The sequence below is a fragment of the Aegilops tauschii genome, chromosome 4 (genome assembly GCF_002575655.3).
Source record: "Aegilops tauschii subsp. strangulata cultivar AL8/78 chromosome 4, Aet v6.0, whole genome shotgun sequence".
In the NCBI taxonomy this organism is placed as follows: Eukaryota; Viridiplantae; Streptophyta; class Magnoliopsida; order Poales; family Poaceae; genus Aegilops; species Aegilops tauschii.
This window is the reverse complement of record NC_053038.3, coordinates 187,279,993-187,303,831: the sequence shown is the minus strand read 5'-3', so window position 1 is coordinate 187,303,831 and position 23,839 is coordinate 187,279,993. Positions and strand designations below refer to the sequence as shown.

The 23,839-nt window shown below is 47.0% G+C and overlaps 1 protein-coding gene across 3 annotated transcripts; it reads right to left on the bottom strand.

The window, feature by feature from the left end:
* Positions 1-4,349: 4,349 nt before the first annotated feature.
* Positions 4,350-8,825, bottom strand: LOC109770601 (uncharacterized). 3 transcript variants are annotated; one of them, XR_005754024.3, is made up of 5 exons: positions 8,106-8,825; positions 6,517-7,132; positions 6,181-6,420; positions 6,033-6,091; positions 4,350-4,626 (listed from the first exon to the last, which is right to left on the bottom strand). XR_005754024.3 is itself a non-coding variant. In XM_073496460.1 (5 exons), the coding sequence occupies exons 2-5, from the start codon at positions 6,558-6,560 to the stop codon at positions 4,551-4,553; spliced, it is 423 nt and encodes a 140-aa protein (XP_073352561.1). In that variant the 5' UTR covers positions 6,561-7,344; positions 8,106-8,761; the 3' UTR covers positions 4,350-4,550. The 3 variants fall into 3 exon arrangements, 2 of the variants coding, with proteins under 2 accessions (XP_073352561.1, XP_020184903.1); XM_073496460.1 differs by having other exon boundaries at positions 6,181-6,424; positions 6,517-7,344; positions 8,106-8,761; XM_020329314.4 differs by having other exon boundaries at positions 6,181-6,424; positions 8,106-8,738.
* Positions 8,826-23,839: the final 15,014 nt, after the last annotated feature.

Genomic DNA, 23,839 nt, shown 5'->3' with positions numbered 1-23,839 from the left:
TATTGGTTCCTACATATTCTAAGAATATCTTTATCGGTCAAACCGCAATAACAACATACGTTATTCCCTTTGTCATCGGTATGTTACTTTCCCGAGATTCGATCGTCGGTATCCTCATACCTAGTTCAATCTCGTTACCGGCAAGTCTCTTTACTCGTTTCGTAATGCATCATCCTGTAACTAACTCATTAGTCACATTGCTTGCATGGTCTATAGTGATGTGCATTACCGACAGGTCCCAGAGATACCTCTCCGATACATGGAGTGACAAATCCTAATCTTGATCTATGCCAACCCAACAAACACCTTCGGTCATACCAGTTGAGCATCTTTATAATCACCAGTTACGTTGTGACATTTGATAGCACACAAGGTGTTCCTCCGGTATTCGGGAGTTGCATAATCTCATAGTCAAAGGAATATGTATAATTCATGAAGAAAGCAATGGCAATAAAACTTAACGATCATTATGCTAAGCTAATGGATGGGTCTTGTCCATCACATCATTCTCTAATGATGTGATCCCGTTCATCAAATGACAACACATGTCTATGGTCAGGAAACTTAACCATCTTTGATTAACGAGCCAGTCAAGTACAGGCATACTATGGACACTTAGTTTTGTCTATGTATTCACACATGTATCAAGTTTCCAGTTAATAAAATTCTAGCATGAATAATAAACATTTATCATGATATAAGGAAATATAAATAACAACTTTATTATTGCCTCTAGGGCATATTTCCTTCAGTCTCCCACTTGCAATAGAGTCAATAATCTAGATTACATTTTAGTGATTCTAACACCCATGGAGTCTTGGTGTTGATCATGTTTTGCTCGTGGAAGAGGCTTAGTCAATGGGTCTGCAACATTCAGATCCATATGTATTGTGCAAATCTCTATGTCTCCCTCCTTGACTTGATCGCGGATGGAGTTGAAGTGTCTCTTGATGTGTTTGGTTCTCTTGTGAAATCTGGATTCCTTCACTAAGGCAATTGCTCCAGTATTCTCACAAAAGATTTTCATTGGACCCGATGCACTAGGTATTACACCTATATCGGATATGAAATCCTTCATCCATACTCCTTCATTTGCTGCTTCCGAAGCAGCTATGTACTCCGCTTCACATGTAGATCCCGCCACGACCCTCTGCTTGGAATTGCACCAACTGACAGCTCCACCATTTAATATAAATATGTATCCGGTTTGCGACTTAGAGTCATCCGTATTATTTTCAAAGCTAGCATCGACGTAACCATTTACAATAAGCTCTTTGTCACCTCCATAAATGAGAAACATATCTTAGTCCTTTTCAGGTATTTCGGGATGTTCTTGACCGCTGTCCACTGATCCACTCCTGGATTACTTTGGTACCTCCCTACTAAACTTATAGCAAGTCACACATTAGGTCTGGTACACAACATTGCATTCATGATAGAACCTATGGCTGAGGCATAGAAAATGACTTTCATTTTCTCTCTATCTTCTGAAGTGGTCGGGCATTGAGTCTGACTCAACTTCACACCTTGTAACACAGGCAAGAACCTTTCTTTGACTAATCCATTTTGAACTTCTTCAAAACTTCATCAAGGTATGTGCTTTGTCAAAGTACAATTAAGCGTCTTGACCTATCTCTATAGATCTTGATGCCCAATATATAAGAAGCTTCACCGAGGTCTTTCATTGAAAAAATCTTATTCAAGTATCCTTTTATGCTATCCAAAAATTATATATCATTTCCAATCAACAATATGTCATCCACATATAATATTAGAAATGCTACACAGCTTCCACTCACTTTCTTGTAAATACAGGCTTCTCCAAAAGTCTGTATAAAACCATATGCTTTGATGACACTATCAAAGGGTATATTCCAACTCCGAGAGGCTTGCAGTAGTCCATAAATGGATCATTGGAGCTTGCACACTTTGTTAGCACCTTTAGGATCAACAAAACCTTCTGGTTGCATCTTTAAGAAATCTATTAAGCAATGCAGTTTTGACATCCATTTGCCAAATTTCATAATCATAAAATGCGGCAATTGCTAACATGATTCGGACAGACTTAAGCATCGCTACGAGTGAGAAGGTCTCATCGTAGTCAAATCCTTGAACTTGTCGAAAACCATTCGCAAAAAGTCAAGCTTTGTAGACAGTAACATTACCATCAGCGTCAGTCTTCTTCTTGAAGATCCATTTATTTTCTATGGCTTGCTGATCATCAGGCAAGTCAACCAAAGTCCAAACTTTGTTCTCATACATGGATCCCATCTCAGATTTTATGGCCTCAAGCCATTTCACGGAATATGGGCTCATCATCGCTTCCTCATACTTCGTAGGTTCGTCATGGTCTAGTAACATGACTTCCAGAACAGGATTACCGTACCACTCTGGTGCAGAATGTACTCTGGTTGACCTACGAGGTTTGGTAGTAACTTGACCTGAAGTTTCATGATCATCATCATTAACTTCCTCACTAATTGGTGTAGGCATCACTGGAACTAATTACTGTGATGAACTACTTTCCAATTCGATAGAAGGTACAACTACCTCATCAAGTTCTACTTTACTCCCACTCACTTATTTCGAGAGAAACTCCTTCTCTAGAAAGGATCCATTCTTAGCAACGAATATCTTGCCTTCGGATCTGTGATAGAAGGCATACCAAACAATTTCCTTTGGGTATCCCATTAAGACGCATTTCTCTGATTTGGGTTCGAGCTTATCAGGCTGAAGCTTTTTTACATAAGCATCGCAACCCCAAACTTTAAGAAACGACGGCTTAGGTTTCTTGCTAAACCACACTTCATATGGTGTCATCTCAACGGATTTAGATGGTGCCCTATTTAACGTGAATGCATCCGTCTCTAAAGCATAATCCCAAAACGATAGTGGTACGTCGGTAAGAGACATCATAGATCGCACCATATCTAATAAAGTACGGTTACAACGTTCGGACAAACCATTACGTTGTGGTGTTCCACGTGGCGTGAGTTGCAAAACTATTCCACATTGTTTCAAATGAACACCAAACTCGTAACTCAAATATTCGCCTACGTGATCAGATCGTAGAAACTTTATTTTCTTGTTACGATGATTTTCCAATTCACTCTGAAATTCTTTGAACTTTTCAAATGTTTCAGATTTATGTTTCATTAAGTAGATATATCCATATCTGCTCAAATCATCTGTGAAGGTCAGAAAATAACGATACCCGCCGCGAGCCTCAACACTCATCGGACCGCATACATCAGCATGTATTATTTGCACCAAGTCAGTGGCTCGCTCCATTGTTCCAGAGAACGGATTCTTAGTCATCTTGCCCATGAGGCATGGTTCGCAAGCATCAAGTGATTCCGAAAGCCCATCAGCATGGAGTTTCTTCATGCACTTTACACCAATATGACCTAAATGGCAGTGCCACAAATAAGTTGCACCATCATTATTAACTTTGCATCTTTTGGCTTCAATGTTATGAATATGTGTATCACTACGATCGAGATTCAACAAAAATAGACCACTCATCAGGGGTGCATGACTATAAAAGATATTACTCATATAAATAGAATAACCATTATTCTCTGATTTAAATGAATAACCGTATCGCATCAAACAAGATCCAGATATAATGTTCATGCTCAACGCTGGCACCAAATAACAATTATTCAGGTCTAAAACTAATCCCGGGGGTAGATGTAGAGGTAGTGTGCCGACGGCGATCACATCGACCTTTCAACCATTTCCGAGGCGCATCATCACCTCGTCCTTAGCCAATCTTCATTTAATCCGTAGATCCTGTCACTACACCACAACACTGACGCAACGACATGTAAACTGCCGTGAGAAAGCACTTTAAGCGGCACACTATCTGTCGAGACAGTATTTCTCCCGGCAGATAGAACCGCCACGAGAACGGCCCCTGGGATTACTTGTCCCAGCAGATAAAATATTCCCGGCAGTCCAACTACCCTAGTGCATTTATTTGCCGGCAGTTTCTTTTCTCCCGGCAGATTAGGCAAGACACGTGGAACATTAGTTACTAGCAGACGAACTGCCGGCAGAAGAGCGTTGACCCGGCAGTTATTTTGCCAGTATGGAAATTTCGCTACCTAATTGGTCTAGGCATCCCCTTTGTAATATTTATTTAGTATGTTCAAGCAATAAGGGCATATCACACGTAGACTTTATACATATTTCAATCAAAGTCACATATATGTCTCATCCATACGCTTCTATCAAAATAACATCAGGCCTCATCCAGAACCTTAAAACATAATTGGATAAACATAATTATAACAACCATAATATATATATATATATATGTGTGTGTGTGTGTGTAAGGAGGTTGTGCCACAAAAGGTACAATGCATATACGTTTTAAAATGTGCCACACAACCAACAAAATGAAATAGTAGGTCTTCCAAATCTTCCAAATCTGGGTGTGCCACACAACCAAAATGAGCACAGTGGCTTAACAACCAGCAAAAGGAGCGGAGCAAGTGTCCATGTTTCACAAACTAAACAAGCATATTACATTATCACTCCACCAATTATTGTAGGTCTTCCAAATCTGCAGGAGCTTGAAAATCTTCCAAACCATCATCGACTTGTGTACCTTTGGGAAACCTGCAACAGATGGGATACTCAATAGGGAGCTCTTGTTTCAGAATTTAAATTAACATTGAATTTGGCATGCTAGGGTTTAACTCAAGTTAAATTTACAAATACCTGGAGAGTAGTCATTCTTTGCATCTCAAGGAATAATATGACACATGTACAAAAGAATACACCATAGTACAAAGTGGCAATTTTTTGACAAACAAAACTATGCGCCTATGCCTCGTCTAGTATACAGGAACACAAATATTGCTCATGTACAGCCAAGTAGTAGCGAATAAAGCATCAAGGAATCAAATTCAATGGGAAATCAGCAAAATAGTCTGATACAGTTGTGGAACTTGGTGAATTAACATGCAACTGTTGGAAAGGGTAAATATAAAATGGGATAAACATTTTAGTGTAATTGAAACAAGGAAAAATTCAATGACAGATTCATAACTGGACTAAACGAACACAACAACAGGTATACAGAGACAATAGTGGAAGATGTTAAATCCTAATAAACCAGATACCGAACTGAGTGTACATTCAATTCAGAAATAGTAACTTTTCAGCGACAGATTCAGAATTGGACTGCCATTTAAGAACAAATCAAGAACTTTATCAAACTAGATACTCTTTTCAACGGATATGTAAAAGCTTCCAATAGTTATATGCAAGAACATGCATACACCACTATGTACAATTCTTGTATATTGTCAGGTGAGTTTTGATGTTATTGGAAATTCAGAGGTGTAAACCCATTATTTGAAGCAAATGCAATGCCAGGCATCAATACCCTTTTTGCATTCAACCTGCAATGGAAGGTCAGTATGAACATTGCCCAGATCTTGTAACATATGCTCTCTGATTTGTAAATTAAGTTGTAATATGCTATGTTTGAACATATATGCAGCAAAGAAGACACAATGCTAATGTCAGGTTAAGTGCAACATAAACAATCCGTATACAAGGATCTCATATGTGCTTACTATTCAGTATTCACAATTCAAAACACGAGAGCTTCACTACTGAATATATGTCAGTATGTGATGATGTGTGCGATTTTGTTGAGCTTAGGGATGCAAAGTGTTGTCCCATGTCAGCCCGCTTCTTTCAGTTGATAAAAAAACAAGTCTGGCCCCTATTTGTTGTAATTAGTGCATTTTATACTAGTAGCTTAGTTTAGTGGGCCTTAGAAGGATGCCACTTTGCATCCGTAGTTGAGCTTGTAATGTAAGTAACTTATTAGTCAACTACAAATTCTGCTAGTCATATTGATCTCTTTTGAGGTAATTTATCCATGACTGGTCTACCATGCAAGAACAACATCCAATAAAAGTCTCTATCGGCCCAGTCACATAGATCAAGCAATTAACCATGCAGCAAGTTAACATCACACACATAACAGCCAAGAGAAACATGTATAGTACCTCCTCGGCCTGCTCGTGGTCGCATTCCTGCTTTTTTCCATAGACTTGTCCACTTCCAACTGCATACATAGAATCAAAGCTTTTTTAGCAATCAACCATCATAGTCATTGGTAAGTTTAATCATAAGAAAATAAGAACAAAATCTCACATGCTTGTATGGCCACGTGATACATCGCCCTTGAGCTTGCCCCATGGTGGTCATGTTCCCAACACCACGAGGTAGTATAGCATCCCTTTTTATTACATAGTTCACGGCAACCTCACAATATTCAGAGCCAAGCTCCTGACCACCTACCACCTTTCTATGATCAATTGATAGAATGGTTGCTTTTGCCACTAGGATACTATGATCTCGATAAAGATTGTACATGATCACATCCTTTCCTTTCTGACTAAGCATGAAAAACAACTCAGATAAGCAAAAAGTGTCTTTGTCATCCTAAACAAGAAAGAGCAACAAAATATAAACAAAGTACAATCTGACCTGCTGATTTTTTGTGTGATTGCAACTTGCTTGCTTGTTGCCATCTTGTGGCAATGAAGTGCCACATCCTTACTTTGTTGGGTGAGCCCTGTTGCCTTCTTCTTTTGCAAAATGGTTGATTCCTTCTCTTGCAGCACCTTATGTAGAGCGGTACTAGAAAGTACAAAGTTTTTCTAAGTGGGTGTTGTTAACTTCTTTTGCAAGAGTGCTTCTTCAGCCTTCTTATGCAAAATGGTTGCTTCTTTCTCTTGTCGCACCTCATGGCTGCGGGTGGCAGATTCCACACTCTCTTCATGCTCATACTCCCCTTCATGTTCATACCCCCCTTAATGTCCATATCCACCTCCATATCCACCTTCATATCCATCTTCATGTCGATATCCACCTCCATATCCACCTTCATATCCATCTTCATGTCGATGTCCACCTCCATGGCCACCTTCATATCGATAGCCACCACCATGGCCACCTCCATATTCATATCCAGAGCGAGACAAGTCATACTCTGGATTGAACTGAATATTTTGCTGCATATTTGATTGTAACAGTCTCCTCATTTGTTGAAGTTCATCCTTCAGAGTTGTAACTATTGTTTGGAAATTATGCTCCATTTGATCTACACGCTCGACAAGAATTGCATTTGATTGCTGAGCTTCAAACCAACAACAGTTCAAGCAAATTCTACAAGGACATAGTATAGTGTTCCCTCTTGTCGAATGACTAAAAGAAAAATCTATGAATTTCTCTACCCCGTCTATATATGCTTGTGTATTTCTAGCTTTATCCATCTAACACTTGTCCATTCTTGAACAGTTTCACTAAAATTGCCTAACACGCGAAAGAAAGTTTACTTCTATTAGTGAAAAAATCTAGTAACAAAATGCATATCGTCAATATCTAGTATAGGCAACAAGAAATACAATACGAAGAAGAAATGCCATCACACAACAGAATATAATTAACCGAAACATGTCATTTCAGAAAATACAAAAACCAAAATAGCAGTAAGAATGTCATCATCTATGTCATAAAATCATAGCACCTGTTCTGCCCACATCTCCTATTTTGCAAAGCACAAACAAATATGGTACTACTTTGGGGCATCAATTAAATAAACAAAGACTTAAATAACTAGCTTTCTTTCATCTCAAATTAAATGAACTCCAAAGCTCAATTAAACAACTTAGTCAGGTGTCAACGAATCTAATTAAGGTATGCACTTGTTAATCACCAATGGTCCCTGTTCTTTGATCTGAAGGGCTAATAACAGTAGTAGTGTTCGTTCTTAGACAAGAAAAAAGTTTAGTAATAACATTGCACTTAGTAGTAGCAGTGTTCTTGAGGGCTACAAATGAACTCCAAAACGTCAGCAATAACTTTTTGGTTCAGTAAAAACAGTAGCAGTGTTCTGAAGGGCTACAAATGAACTCCAAAACTAGCTTTCTTTCATATCAAATTAAATGAACCTATTTTTTTGCTATTATTACACCAAAGCAATTAAAAATTGATGCTTTGTTCTAACTGACGAAATAGTTCAGTGCTGCACATTCAGAACAAAAGAAGTCACACAAATTGCTACGAAACCTCACCTGTCCAATGAAGTACAGGAGGCAGCGATGTCCAGGGAAAGGATATTCAGCAGGCAAAGCTGCTCCCTGGAGAGGAGGGCCAACACGTGGTCTGCTGCTTCGGGGGCTTGTGGAGGAGGCGGACCAGTGACTTGATGCTTGGTGAAGCCTCCTCAGGGAGGAAGTGCACGAGTGTAGTAGTTGCTGTGATGAAGCCCTTCCATGGAGGATGGTGTCTACCGATGGTGTGGCTTTGGCGATGAAGATGGTGGCTGACGGGGTGCCCGGAGGCGCTGCTCTGGAGTGGGGTAACGACGGCAGTGGTCGGGAGCAGGATGCAGTGGTAGTTAGGGCGGCGGAGGGGCGGAGTGTCTGCCACGCGTTATGGGGGGAGACGGCGGCAGTGGTTTGCTGGTTGGAGGGCCTCCGTCGACGGTGGATAGTTGGGGGCGGTGGTGTCTTGCGGTCCACTGGAGTGCGGATTGGGGTGCGCGGAAGTAGAGGAGCTGCGGTGGTGATGGGCTACGCCGGCGGTGGGGGTGGGGGAGCTACACTGGCGGGCGGTGGTCGAGCGCGGTGGTCTAGCACGGAGGTGGCCGCGCGGTGCACGAACTAGCTAGGTTTCGGGGTGGCGGCGGGGGATCTGGTGGAGGCAAGGGATTTGGGGGTGGCGTTGTGGATCTGGTCGTGGGAGGGCCGGCGCTATTATTTCTCAATGGGCCAAAATATTCCTCAAGCCACACGCTTTTTTTCCTCTCTGGCACATGCTTATTAGGGTCGTTTCCCGTTTCACGCCAAAGATGGTCTCCGACATGGGCCGACAGATTATGGGCCGAGATTTCGTTCTCCCGGTAGACCATGAGCCGTAAAGTGTATCGGTAGTGTGGATGCCGTTGTTGCTAAAGTTCTGCCGGCAGTTACACCGCCTTAACATGCTTCTAGCAGCAGTAACACATGTCCCTGCCGCTTGTTTGCCCTTAAATAGGTCTTTCTCCCAGCAGTTAACTGCCCCCTATCAAGTGTTATAGTGTAGTGTGTTTCGAGTTGCAAATATGAGCAACAGAACCAGTGTGAAATACCTAGGCGCTACTATGAGCATTAGTAAGGTACACATCACTAACATGTATATCAAATATACCTTTCACTTTGCCATCCTTCTTATCCACCAAATACTTGGGGCAGTTCCGCTTCCAGTGCCAGTCCCTTTGCAATAGAAGCACTCAGTATCAGGCTTAGGTCTAGACTTGGGCTTCTTCCCGGGAGCAGCAACTTGCTTTCTATTCTTCTTGAAGTTCCCCTTCTTCCCATTGCCCTTTTTCTTGAAACTAGTCGTCTTGTTAACCATCAACACTTGATGCTTCTTCTTGATTTCTACCTCTGCAGCCTTTAGCATTGCGAAGAGCTCGGGAATTGTCTTTTCCATCCCTTGCATATTATAGTTCATCACGAAGCCTTTATAGCTTGGTGGCAGTGATTGAAGAACTCTGTCAATGACACTATCATCCGGAAGATTCACTTCCAGCTGAGTCAAGTGGTTATGGTACCCAGACATTCTGAGTATGTGTTCACTGACAGAACTATTCTCCTCCATCTTGCAGCTATAGAACTTGTTGGAGACTTCATATCTCTCAACTCGGGCATTTGCTTGAAATATTAACTTCAACTATTGGAACACCTCATATGCTCCATGACGTTCAAAACATCTTCGAAGTCCCGATTCTAAGCTGTAAAGCATGGCACACTGAACTATCGAGTTGTCATCAGATTTAGCTTGCCAGAGGTTCATAACGTCCGGAATTGCTCCTGCAGCAGGCCTTGCACCTAGCGGTGCTTCTAGGACGTAATTATTCTGTGCCACAATGAGGATAATCCTCAAGTTACGGACCCAGTCCGTGTAGTTGCTACCATCATCCTTTAACTTAGCTTTCTCTAGGAACGCGTTAAAATTCAAGGGAACGGTAACATGGGCCATTTATCTACAACAACATAGATATGCAAAAACTATCAGGACTAAGTTCATGATAAATTTAAGTTCAATTAATCATATTCCTAAAGAACTCCCACTTAGATAGACATCGCTCTAGTCATCTAAATGATCACGTGATCCATATTAACTAATCCATGTGCGATCATCACGTGAGATGGAGTAGTTTTCAATGGTGAACATCTCTATGTTGATCATATCTATTATATGGTTCACGTTCGACCTTTCAGTCTCAGTGTTCCGAGTCCATGTCTGTACATGCTAGGCTTGTCAAGTTTAATCTGAGTATTCTACACGTGCAGAACTTTCCTACACCCATTGTATGTGAACGTAGAGCTTATCACACCCTATCATCACGTGGTGCCTCGGCACGACGAACTGTCGGAACGGTGCATACTCAGGGAGAACACTTATACCTTGAAATTTAGTGAGAGATTATCATATAATGCTACAGCCGTACTAAGCAAAATAAGATGCATAAAAGATAAACATCACATGCAATCAAAATATCTGACATGATATGCCCATCATCATCTTGTGCCTCTGATCTCCATCTCCAAAGCACCGCCATGATCTCCATCGTCACCGGCTTGACACCTTGATCTCCTTCGTAGCGTCGTTGTCATCTCGCCAACTATTGCTTCTACAACTATCGCTACCGCATAGTGATAAAGTAAAGCAATTATATGGTGATTGCATTCATACAGTAAAGTGACAACCATATGGCTCCTCCCACTAGCCGATAACTTCTACAAAACATGATCATCTCATACAATAACTTATATCACATCATGTCTTGGCCATATCACATCACAACATGCCCTGCAAAAACAAGTTAGACGTCCTCTACTTTGTTGTTGCAACTTTTACGTGGCTGCTACGGGCTTCTAGCAAGAACTGTTCTTACCTACGCACCAAAACCACAACGGTGTTTCGTCACGTTTGTTGTTTTAACCTTCAACAAGGGCCGGCCATAGTCAAATTTGATTCAACTAAAGTTGGAGAAACAGACACCCGCCCTCCACCTTTATGCAAAACTAGTTGCATGTCTGTCGGTGGAACCGGTCTCATGAGCGTGGTCAGGTAAGGTTGGTCCGGGCCGCTTCATCCAACAATACCGCCGAATCAAAATAAGACGTTGATGGTAAGCTGTATGACTATCACCGCCCACAACTCTTTATGTTCTACTCGTGCATATCATCTACGCATAGACCTGGCTCTGATGCCACTGTTGGGGAACGTAGCATGCAATTTCAAAAAATATTCATACGATCACGCAAGATCTATCTAGGAGATGAATAGCAACGAGAAGGGAAGAGTGTGTCCATGTACCCTCGTAGACCGAAAGCGGAAGCATTAGTATAACGCGGTTGATGTAGTCGAACGTCTTCATGATCCAACTGATCTAGTACCGAACATACGATAGCTCTGAGTTCAGCACACGTTCAGCTCGATGACATCCCTCGAACTCTTGATCCAGCAGAGGGTCGAGGGAGAGTTTCGTCAGCACGACGGCATGGTGACGGTGATGGTGATGTGATCCACGCAGGGCTTCGCCTAAGCACTATGACGCTATAACCGGAGGAGTAAAGTGTGGAGGAGAGCACCGCACACGGCTAAGAGAATAAATGTTGTGCTTTGGGGTGCTCCTGCCCCTTATATAAAGGAGGGGAGGTGGAGGCCGGCCACCAGGGGCGCGCCAAGGAGAGGGGAGTCCTACTAGGACTCCAGTCCTAGTAGGATTTGGCCCCCCTTTTTTCTCACTGAGGGGGAAAGAGGGAACGGAGAGGGAAAAGGTGAAGGAAAGGGGTCGCGCCCCTCCCCTAGTCTAATTCGGACTCCCTATGGGAGGGGGGCGCAGCCAGTGATACGTCTCCAACGTATCTATATTTTTTTATTGTTCCATGGTATTATATTTTCCATCTCGGATGTTTTATATGCATTTTTATGCTATTTTACATGATTTTTGGGACTAACCTTTTAACCTAGATCCCAGTGCCAGTTTCTTTTTTTCCTTGTTTTTTAGTATTGCAAAAAAGGAATACCAAACGGAGTCCAATTGAACTGAAAATTCACGGAGATTGTTTTTGGGCCAGAAGAAGCCCACGGAGTACCGGAGATGGACCAGAAGAGTCCCGAGGCCACCACGAGGGTGGAGGCCATGCCCTACTCCCCTGGGGGCGCCCCTACCACGTGGCCGCCTCGTGGAGCCCCCTAACTTGTTCCCGACGCCAACACCTCTTATATATCCCCAAACTTTTAGAACATAACCTAGATCGGGAGTTCCGCCGCCGCAAGCCTCTGTAGCCACCATAAACCAATCGGGACCCAGTTCCGGCACCCTACCAAAGGGGGGATCCCTCACCGGTGGCCATCTTCATCATCCCGGCGCTCTCCATGACGAGGAGGGAGTAGTTCACCCTTGGGGTCGAGGGTATGTACCAGTAGCTGTGTGTTTGATCTCTGTCTCTCTGTTCTTGATTTGGCACGATCTTGATGTACCGCGAGCTTTGCTATTATAGTTGGATCTTATGATGTTTCTCCCCCACTACTCTCTTGTAATGGATTGAGTTTTCCCTTTGAAGTTATCTTATCGGATTGAGTCTTTAATGATTTGAGAACACTTGATGTATGTCTTGCATGTGCTTACCTGTGGTGACAATGGGATATTCACGTGATCTACTTATGTATGTTTTGGTGATCAACTTGCGGGTTCAGTGACCTTGTGAACTTATGCATAGGGGTTGGCACACGTTTTCGTCTTGACTCTCCGGTAGAAACTTTGGGGCACTCTTTCAAGTTCTTTTGTGTTGGTTGAATAGATGAATCTGAGATTGGGTGATGCATATCGTATAATCATACCCGTGGATACTTTTGGTGACATTGGAGTATCTAGGTGACATTAGGGTTTTGGTTGATTTGTGTCTTAAGGTGTTATTCTAGTATGAACTCTAGGATAGATCAAACGTAAAGAATAGCTTCGTGTTATTTTACAACAGACTCTTGAATAGATCGATCGGAAAGGATAACTTTGAGGTGGTTTCATACCCTACAATAACCTCTTCGTTTGTTCTCCGCTATTAGTGACATTGGAGTGACTCTTTGTTGCATGTTGAGGGATAGTTATATGATCCAATTATGTTATTATTGTTGAGAGAACTTGCACTAGTGAAAGTATGAACCCTAGGCCTTATTTCAACGCATTGCAATACCGTTTGTGTGCACTTCTATCATTAGTTACCTTGCTGTTTTTATATTTTCAGATTACAAAAACCTATATCTACCATCCATATTGCAGTTGTATCACCGAACTAGTGCACCTATACAATTTATCATTGTATTGGGTTTGTTGGGGACACAAGAGACTCTTTGCTATTTGGTTGCAGGGTTGTTTGAGAGAGACCATCTTCATCCTACGCCTCCCACTGATTGATAAACCTTAGGTCATCCACTTGAGGGAAATTTGCTACTGTCCTACAAACCTCTGCACTTGGAGGCCCAACAACGTCTACAAGAAGAAGGTTGTGTAGTAGACATCAAGCAATTTCTGGCGCCGTTGCCGGGGAGGTGAGTGCCTAAAGGTATATCTTTAGATCTTGCAATCGAATCTTTTAGTTTCTTATTTTATCACTAGTTTAGTCTATAAAAGAAAACTACAAAAAAATGGAATTGAGGGTGCCTCATATGCTTCATCTTTTTAATGTCTTGCGTGAAAATGATGGAAATGAAACTTGTGCTCAAGTGCTAGAAGAACAATGCATTATAATGTTTGGCACTAAATCTTTGAATGATGAGCATGATTGCAATGTTGTTAGTATGAATTCTTTGAATATCCATGATGCTAATGATATGCAAAGCCACAAGCTTGGGGATGCTATGTTTGATGAAGATGGTATTTTTTGTCCCCCAAGTTATGATGAACGAATTTATTATGATGAAAGCATGCCTCCTATTTATGATGATTATTATGATGACTTGTCTGCTATGAAGAATAATGATAACAATGGAAATTGTCATCATGATTTTAATTTTCAATTGGATTATGCCTCATATGATAGTTATTTTGTTGAGTTTCCTCCCACTATTATGAATGAGAAGAAATTTGCTCATGTGGAGTAATAGAAATTCTATGCTTGTGGCTCATGAAAAGAATGCTTTATGTGATAGTTATATTTTTGAATCCATTAATGATGCTACTGAAAATTACTATGAGGGAGGAACATATGCTTGTAGGAATTGCAATAATATCAAGTTTCCTCTCTATGTGCTTAAAGTTTTGAAGTTATGCTTCTTTTGCCTTCCTATGCTAGTTGATTATTGTTCCCATAAATTGTTTGCTCACAAAATCCCTATGCATAGGAAGTGGGTTAGACTTAAATTTACTAGTCATATTCTTCATGATGCTCTCTTTATGTTTCAATTCTTATCTTTTATGTGAGCATCATTGAAATCATCATGCCTAGCTAGGGGCGTTAAACATTGGCGCTTGTTGGGAGGCAACCCAATTTTATTTTTGTTCTTTTCCTTTTTCTCCTGTTTAGTAATAAATAATTCATCTAGCCTCTGTTTAGATGTGGTTTTAGTTTTTTAATTAGTGTTTGTGCCAAGTAGAACCTTTGGGAAGACTTGGGTGAAGTCTTTGCGATCTTGCTGTAAAAAACAGAAACTTTTGCACTCACGAGATTAGCTGCCATTTTTTACTGGAGAGTGCTTTTAGGTTGATTCTTTTTGCAGATGATTTATAGAAAAATTCCTCATGTTCACCAATTTATTTAAGAATTTTCGGAGTTACAGAAGTATTCGAATGATAAAGATGACTACAGACAGTTCTGTTTTTGACATATTCTGTTTTTATTGTGTCGTTTGCTTATTTTGATGAATCTATGTGTTTGATCTCTCTCTCTCGTGTTCTTGATTTGGCACGATCTTAATGTACCACGAGCTTTGCTATTATAGTTGGATCTTATGATGTTTCTCCCCCTCTACTCTCTTGTAATGGATTGTTTTTTCCCTTTGAAGTTATCTTATCAGATTGAGTCTTTAAAGATTTGAGAACACTTGATGTATGTCTTGCATGTGCTTATCTGTGGTGACAATGGGATATTCACGTGATCTACTTGATGTATGTTTAGGTGATCAACTTGCGGGTTCAGTGACCTTGTGAACTTATGCATAGGGGTTGGCACACATTTTCGCCTTGACTCTCCGGTAGAAACTTTGGGGCACTCTTTGAAGTTCTTGGTGTTGGTTGAATAAATGAATCTGAGATTGTGTGATGCATATCGTACAATCATACCCGCGGATACTTGTGGTGACATTGGAGTATCTAGGTGACATTAGGGTTTTGGTTGATTTGTAACTTAAGGTGTTATTCTAGTATAAACTCTAGGATAGATCAAACAAAAAGAATAGCTTCGTGTTATTTCTACTACGGACTCTTGAATAGATCAATCAGAAAGGATAACTTTGAGGTGTTTTCGTACCCTACAATAACCTCTTCGTTTGTCCTCTGCTATTAGTGACTTTGGAGTGACTCTTTGTTGCATGTTGAGGGATAGTTATACGATCCAATTATGTTATTATTGTTGAGAGAACTTGCACTAGTGAAAGTATGAACCCTAGGCCTTGTTTCAACGCATTGCAATACCGTTTGTGCTCACTTTTATCACTAGTTACCTTGCTGTTTTTTATATTTTCAGATTATAAAAACCTATATCTACCATCCATATTGCACTTGTATCACCATCTCTTCGCCGAACTAGTGCACCTATACAATTTACCATTGTATTGGGTGTGTTTGGGACACAAGAGACTCTTTGCTATTTGGTTGCAGGGTTGTTTGAGAGAGACCATCTTCATCCTACGCCTCCCATGGATTGATAAACCATAGGTGTCGGTGTACAAAAAGAGGGGCACGCTTTTGTACCCCTTTACCTGTGCACGGGCAGTCGGAGCCGCGCCCACGGTCACACCAAGCAGAACAGGGGAGGTGAGCCAAGGTAAGACCGAAGCCCAAGATAATCAGAGCAACGCCAAGGCCGAGACCACAAGGAGCAGAGGGACGAAGCAGGCTCCCCCGGCATGACCCTTGCCGGGGCAGCCTCAGCAGCGCCGGCAAGACCCTTGCCGGGGAAGCTCACCCCACACCAACAGAGCGAGCCACCCTTGAGCCCACGGTCCCCAACGCCATCATCCACGTGGGGCCAGGGCTCGGGAAGGCACCTCTGTGGTGGCATGCAGATCTTTGTGAAGACATATTCAAGATCAGATGAGGATTAGAAGACGACGATCCTCGGCAAGATCCTTGCCGAGGAAGACCACCAGACCCACGGCAAGGCCCTTGCCGGGGACTACAGCGTGCCACGGCAAGACCCTTGCCGGGCCACACGGCAAGACCCTTGCCGGGCCACCCGGTAAGGCCCTCACCAAGGACGCCAGCAGGGCCACCGCCAGGCCCACGCCAACCAAGCTTCCACCGCCGTTCACATGCAGCTGCCAGCCCAACCAGCTGGGCGGGCACCTGCGTGGCAACATGCAGCCCCCAGGCCAACTCATCGAGCACCTGCGTGGCGGCATGCAGATCTTCATGAAGGCTCCACCACCGCGCCACCTCAGCTGCCTGCCTGCCTATATGGCGCCGCACGCAACGCTGGCCAAGGCGTGTGTCGAAGCAAGGAGGAGCGGCGACGGACGGGACGGCCCTCGCTCCCGTCCCCGATAAAGCAGGGGGACACCTAAGCTACGCATTAAATGCGTCTTGTCCTGTAATACGAGCGATAAGCTCAGGGCACTGTGCGCCTTTCCACCTGCTGTATGCCACAGTGGAAGCCCCTTTCGACTATAAAAGGAGGCCCATGGCATACTGGAGAAGGATTTGGCTCTTTCGAACCACGCACTCACCACACCTAGTTCGAGAGCTCAAGAACTCTCTGAAATACACCCACCAAAGCAGGACTAGGGTTTTACGCATCCTTGCGGCCCGAACCAGGGTAAACGCTCCTCGTGCTGGCTACTGATCCTGCTCTTCTTGCAACCCTACGCCCCGGCAACCGTAGTAGGGATTCTTGTGATCCCATAGGTGTCGTTTCCCCCGACATCTTTGGCGCGCCAGGTAGGGGGCACAATTGTGAGAATCTGGTCTTGTAGTTAGCCTAGCAGTTCTTCGTCGCCATGGCTCCTAAGAAGAAGAAGGCCACGGCGATCGGCTCGTTGGGAGCCGAATGGCCCGTGCTGGTGCGGACGAGCAGTGGACCGGTCGCGGACAGGACCCGGGCCGCGTTCCCCGAGCACCAGCATCACCCAGGCAGTCGGAGCCTGGCGAGCGGCGTCGTTCGCGCGCGAGACGACCGGCCGCACGTCGCCAGATCCAAAGACGGAGCTGGGCTCCCCGCAGGCGGCGCGGGGCTCTCTAGGGGTGTCATTGTGCCACCTCTGGGCGGTGCAGCGACCTCCAAGACGCCCACATCGGCGACCGGCGCGTTCTTCCCATGGTGTGCGCGCCGAGCAGCGTCACCACGTTGGTGACCCTGGGCACCGCCGTGGGAAGAGCCCTGTGCGTCACCTGCAAGATGAAGGGGTTCAGCACGCTCGCCAAAGCGCTGGCGAAAATGGCACGCAGCCGCTGGGTCGTAACAGAGCTGCTTCTAACGTAGTTAGAAGTCAAAGCGCGTCGCGATCCACGCAGCTGTCGCTGCCGCCCACGCCAGCGGAAGCTTTGGCGCGCGCACAGCTGCTCCTCGACTTCCCTCCTGCTGCGGATTAGCTCGACGTGTGGAGGGCCACCATCTGGAGCCTTGTCGCCGTCGCCAACAAAGACGATCCGCGACCGGCGAGGCCCTCGGGTCGGTGCTCCACCGAGCCACCACATGCTGGCGCTGGGAGGACCGGGGGAGCTGCAGCCACGGTGCACTCTCCTCCTCCTCGCCAGCCGCCGCGGGCGTCGGCCCGTCGTGACGACGTTTGTGATAACATCTCTGTAGCGTCGTCCGACCCACGGACTCTCCGCGACCAGCGCCAGGTCCTTCGGGAATGAGCTCACGAAGACGCTCGAACCACCGTCGAGCGTTGGCGCGAAACGCGCTGCCAGTCGGACAAGCGGGCGGGACCCGCTATGGACCACCCGGCACCGAGGGGCCCCGGCGGCCTAGCTTACGAGGTGGGCTGCCCGGCCTTTATCCGTGAGCTGCGGCAGTTCTAGTGGCCATCCCACCGCACGTTCATGCCCCGACGTCAGCGAGAAGTACACTGGCAAGACCCATCCATCCGAGTTCCTCGGCATCTACACCATCGCCATGCAGGCTGCTGGAGCTCGCGACGACAAGGTGCTTGCCAACTATTTTCCGCTGGCGCTGAAGCCCAATGTGATGTCTTGGTTGATGTACCTGCCGGTGGATTCCATTTCTTCTTGGTCGGATCTGTGCCATGAGTTCGTTGGCGCCTTCACAGGAGGCCGCCAAGCTCATGGCCAGGCCAGTGGTCTGCATATCATTCCCTAGAAGGAAGGGGAAACCCTGCGGACGTACATCTAGAGATTCAGCCGGGTGCAGTACAACATCCCCGACGTTCATCCCGCCGTTGTGATCAGCGCGTTCCACCAGAACGTGCGCAACCGCAAGATGCGCGAAGAGCTGGCGATGACCAAAGTTAAGGATGTGGCTGAGCTCTACATACTGGCCGATAGGTGCGCCCGGGCTGAAGAGGGAAGGAAGTACCCCGGCAAAGACGCCGGCGCGGAAACCGACTCTACCGATGAAGACGCCGCTACCCCGACGAAGAAGGGCCGGCATCACAACAGGAAACGCAAAGGCAAGGTCGTGCTTTCCGTTGAGGGATCTGATGACACCGGTGCCAGCAAGAAGGTCAAGGTAGACACCCTCGGCAAGGAGATTGCCGGGTGCGCCGCCTGCCGGGCCTTGGCGGCTACCGACAACCCAGGAAGCTCCGGCAAGCAATACTGCAAGGTCCACCGCACCAAGGGCCACGACCTCTAGAACTGCCGATAAGTCGAGCTGCTTGCTGAGAAGCAAAAAGCTGAGTACGAGAGGCGGGACAAGGAGAAGGACCAGGACGGTGCTGAGGGATCCGGCAAGAAGAGTAGCGGCCAAGGAAGCCGCCCCGGCAAGGACAACCAGCAAGAGAGGCCCGCCCGGGGTCGTGACAAGAAACAAGAAGACGATGACCATGACGAGGACGACGAGTCTGGTGAGCAAGGGTTCCAGAAGGCTACGGAGGCCATGTGCGTCGATGGCGGTGCCTCGCTGCATACCTCTCACTGCCAGCTCAAGTAGTGGGCGCGTGAGATTACAGCAGGGGGAGCCATCGTTCGACGCTCAGAAGCTGCTGAAGTGGTCCAGCACGCCCCTCATCTTTGACGCCGAGGACCACCCTAACCGCACTACCGCGATCGGGTGTTTGCCATTGTTGGTCTCACCAACGATACGCAACCTCAGGGTGAACAAGATGTTGGTTGACGGCTGGGCCGGCCTGAACCTGATCTCGCCTGTCGTGATCAAAAGATTGCAAATCCCTGATGGAGACCTTGAGGAAACGGGCACGTTTCAAGGGGTCAATCCGGGGAGGAGCCAGCCGAAGGGGAAGGTCACACTGCCCGTAACATTTGGAGGAGAGCTGAACTACAGGACGGAGAGGATCATCTTCGACGTGGCCGAGATCCCCTTGCCCTACAACGGGATCCTCGGCCGCCCGGCACTACCCAAGTTCATGGTGGCATCACACTATGCCTACAACATGCTAAAGATGCCCGGGCCATTGACCATCATCTCCGTCCCCTCCGACACGAAGGACGCGCTGATCTACGCCGACCAACACTACCGGGAAGCAGTTGCAGCTGGTGCCATCAAGGCACCTGCTCCTGTCGCTGAAGGCCCGGGAGGGAAGAAGAAGCCCAGCAAGACCTCTCGCACCCACTCCAGCAAGCGCACCTCCTCAGAGTGTTGCGCTACCGTCGAGGACGTGCCAGAGAGCTCTACCGACAAAAGCAAGAGATCCAGAGCCGAGCCGCCGCAGACCAAGAAGGTGCCCGTCGGGGAGAATGGCACGGGAGGGGCCTTCACCATAGGCTCCACCCTCGACAGCAAATAGGAAGGCGCGCTCGTCACCTTCCTGCGGGCGAATGTCGACGTGTTTGCGTGGCAAGCATCCGACATCCCCGGTGTTCCCAGGGAGGTGATTGAGCACCACCTAGCTGTCTGCCCCCACGCACGGCCCGTCAAGCAGAAGGTCAGAAAGCAGGCTCTGGAGAGGTAGGAGTTCATCATAGAGGAGATCAGGAAGTTGGAAGTGGCAGGTTTGGTGAGAGGAGTGCTCCACCCGATGTGGTTGGCCAATCCGGTAGTGGTGCGCAAGGCGAATGGGAAGGGGAGGCTGTGTATTGATTACACAGATATCAATAAGGCTTGTCCTAAGGACCCCTTCCCGTTGCCGCGCATCGACCAGATTGTTGACTCCACAGCCGGGTGTGATCTGTTATAATTCCTTGACGCCTACTCGGGCTACCACCAAATCTTCATGACAAGAGAGGATGAAGAAAAGACAGCATTCATCACCCCATGTGGTACGTACTGCTTTTTACGGATGCCTTTCGAGTTGAAGAGTGCTGGCTCAACATTCGCGAGAGCAGTCCAAATTAGTTTTGAACCTCAGCTCCATAGAAATATGGAGGCATGCATGGATGACATAGTGGTCAAAACCAAGGACGGGCCAACCCTTGTGCAAGATCTGGAAGAGACATTAGCCAACGTGCGCAAGTTCAACCTCAAGCTGAACCCTGAGAAGTGTCTCTTCGGCGTTCCATCTGGCAAGCTTCTCGAGTTCTTTGTGTCGCAGCGCGGGATCGAGGCAAACCCAGACAAGATCAAGGCTATTGAGTAGATTGAGGCGCCCAAGCGGATCAAGGATGTGCGTCGGCTCACCGGTTGCGTTGCCGCCATGAGCCGATTCATCTCCAAGTCCGCCGAGCGCGCCCTTCCCTTCTTCAAAATCTTGAAGAAGGCAGGCCCAATAGAGTGGACCCTAGAAGCCGAGGCAACATTGCAGGATCTGAAGAAATACCTTTCCTCCACGCCAATACTGGTTGCGCCTAAACCACAAGAGCCGTTGCTGCTGTATCTGGCGGCGACGAATCAAGTGGTCAGCGCTGAGCTGGTGGCACAGAGGGAGGTCAACGAGGAGGCAGTGACGGCGGCAGAACCAGCGGATGGCAAGCCCAAAATTCCCCCGGCAGGGCCTGGTGCCGGCAAGGCGAGGCCCCCGGCAGAGTCTGATGCCGCCGAGGCAGTGCCCGCACAGTCAAGTGAGGTGGTGCGGAAGAAGAAGATGATGCAGCACCCGGTTTACTTTGCCAGCTCCCTCTTGCAGGGAGCTAGATTGAGGTACTCCGGTGTGCAGAAATTGCTCTTCGGCCTCCTTATGGCCTCAAGGAAGCTGTGTCATTACTTCCAAGCCCACGAGATCACTGTCGTCACCCGCCTCCCATTGCAACGGATACTGCATAACCCAGATGCGACTGGAAGGATTGTGGAATGGGCCTTGGAGTTGTCAAGCTTTGGTTTAAAGGTTGAAAGTACCTCGACAATTCAGAGCAGAGTCTTGGCGGAGTTCATTGCAGAATGGACCTCGATGCCTGACGAAGAAATCCAGGAGACCACTCTCCCGAGCAAGGAAGCAGACCGCGAATGGATCATGTACTTTGATGGGGCTTTCTCGCTGCAAGGCGCCGGTGCCGGTGTGCTGCTCGTCGCACCCACTAGAGAGCACCTCAAGTACGTGATCCAGATGCACTTCCCCAGAGAGATGTCCACCAACAACACTGTTGAGTACGAGGGATTGCTTGCCGGTCTCAGGATCGCGGCAGACCTCGGGGTTAAGAATCTCATCGTCAGGGGTGACTCGCAGCTCGTTGTCAGACAGGTCAACAAGGATTATCAGAGCCCATTGATGGAAGCTTACGTAGATGAGGTGAGGAAGCTGGAGGAGCGCTTTGATGGTATCCAAGCGGAGCACGTCCCCCGAGCGGGGAACGACATCACCGATTACCTGTCAAAGCGTGCCGCATTCCAGCTACCTGTGGAACCAGGTACCTTTTTGCTCCGGTTAACTCAACCATCCGTCGAACCATCAGCGGGGTAGAACAAGCGGACGAAGTCAGGTCCCGGCAAGTACATTCCTACCGAGCCCCCTGGGGTTGCCGGCAAGGGTGCTGCCGCGGACGCTGAGCCTGCCCAAGAGCAACTGGCTCCGGCAGGGCGTCAAGCCCTGGCCGTAGAGAAAGCCACTCCCATGGCAGAAGAAATGCCTTTGTTCCTTGCCATCGAGCCCCAGGCTCCGGCATGGTCGCAGCATACCGTCCAATTCCTCCAAACAGGGGAGTTTCCTGAGGAGCAGGAAGAAGCGCAAAAAGTAGCCCGTCGGTCCGCCCTGTACCAGTTCGTCGATGACGTCCTGTACAGGAGAAGGCCAAACGATGTTAAATTGAAGTGCATCCCCCGGGAGGAAGGACTGGAGCTGTTGGCGGAGATACATGGAGGCATATGTGGCTCCCACATAGGGTCGAGGGCCCTTGCCAGGAAGGCGTTCCGGCAACGTTTCTTCTGGCCCACCGCCCTCCAGGATGCGAGGGCACTAGTAACCAAGTGTGAAGCGTGTCAGTTCCATTCAAAGAAGCTTCATCAACCAGCTCAAGCCCTTCAAACAATCCCTCTCTCCTGGACATTTTCGATCTGGGGGCTCGATATACTGGGCCCTTTCCCCCGCGCTGTCGGGGGCTTTGAGTACATGTACGTTGCGATCGACAAGTTCACAAAGTGGCCGGAGGTGGAAGCAGTGAGAAAGGTGACTGCTCAATCCGCTATCAAGTTTTTCAAGGGACTGGTCTGCCGTTTTGGTGTGCCAAACAGAGTCATCACCGACAACGGCATGCATTTCACGAGCCACACCTTCATGCAATACATTCAAGACCTCGGCAGCAAGGTCTGTTTTGCTTCCGTGGCACACCCACGGAGCAACGGCCAAGCGGAGAGGGCAAATGCTGAAGTGTTGCGAGGCCTAAGGACAAAGACTTTTGACAAGCTGCGCAAGAGCGGAAGGCGCTGGATTGATGAATTGCCGGCAGTTCTTTGGTCGATCAGGACGACGCCAAATCGAGCCACCAGCCAGACACCTTTTGCCCTGGTATACGGGGCAGAAGCAGTTCTCCCCACGGAACTCATATACGGGTCACCTCGAGTGCTCGCTTACGATGAGCTTGAGCAAGAGCAGTTGCGCCAAGATGAGGCAACACTCCTTGAGGAAGATCGTCTTCGGGCGGCTGTGAGAGCCGCGCGGTACCAGCAATCCTTGCGCCGCTACCATAGCCGCTAGGTTCATGCCCGAAGCTTTGAGGAAGGCGACCTTGTCCTTCGGCGCGTTCAGTCAGCCAAGAATTCCAACAAGTTGACGGCAAAGTGGGAAGGCCCTTATCGGGTAATACGAGTCACCAGGCCCGGCGCAGTCTGCCTGGAGACCGAAGATGCTGTCCCAGTGAGCAACTCCTGGAACATCGAGCATCTTCGCAAGTTTTACCCGTAAGGCACGGCTTGCCGGGCCTCCCGGCAAGCCACCTTTTGTACAAGCTTTGCCGACAAGGCATGTAACCCTTTGTACAAAGCCAGGCGCAGACCCTGAGCATAAATAAATGAAGCGCTGGCGCCCTAAGTTATAGCATGCATGCTAGGTCGAGTCTCTTCCTTGGTTAGGGTTGATAGTGCTTAGCGGC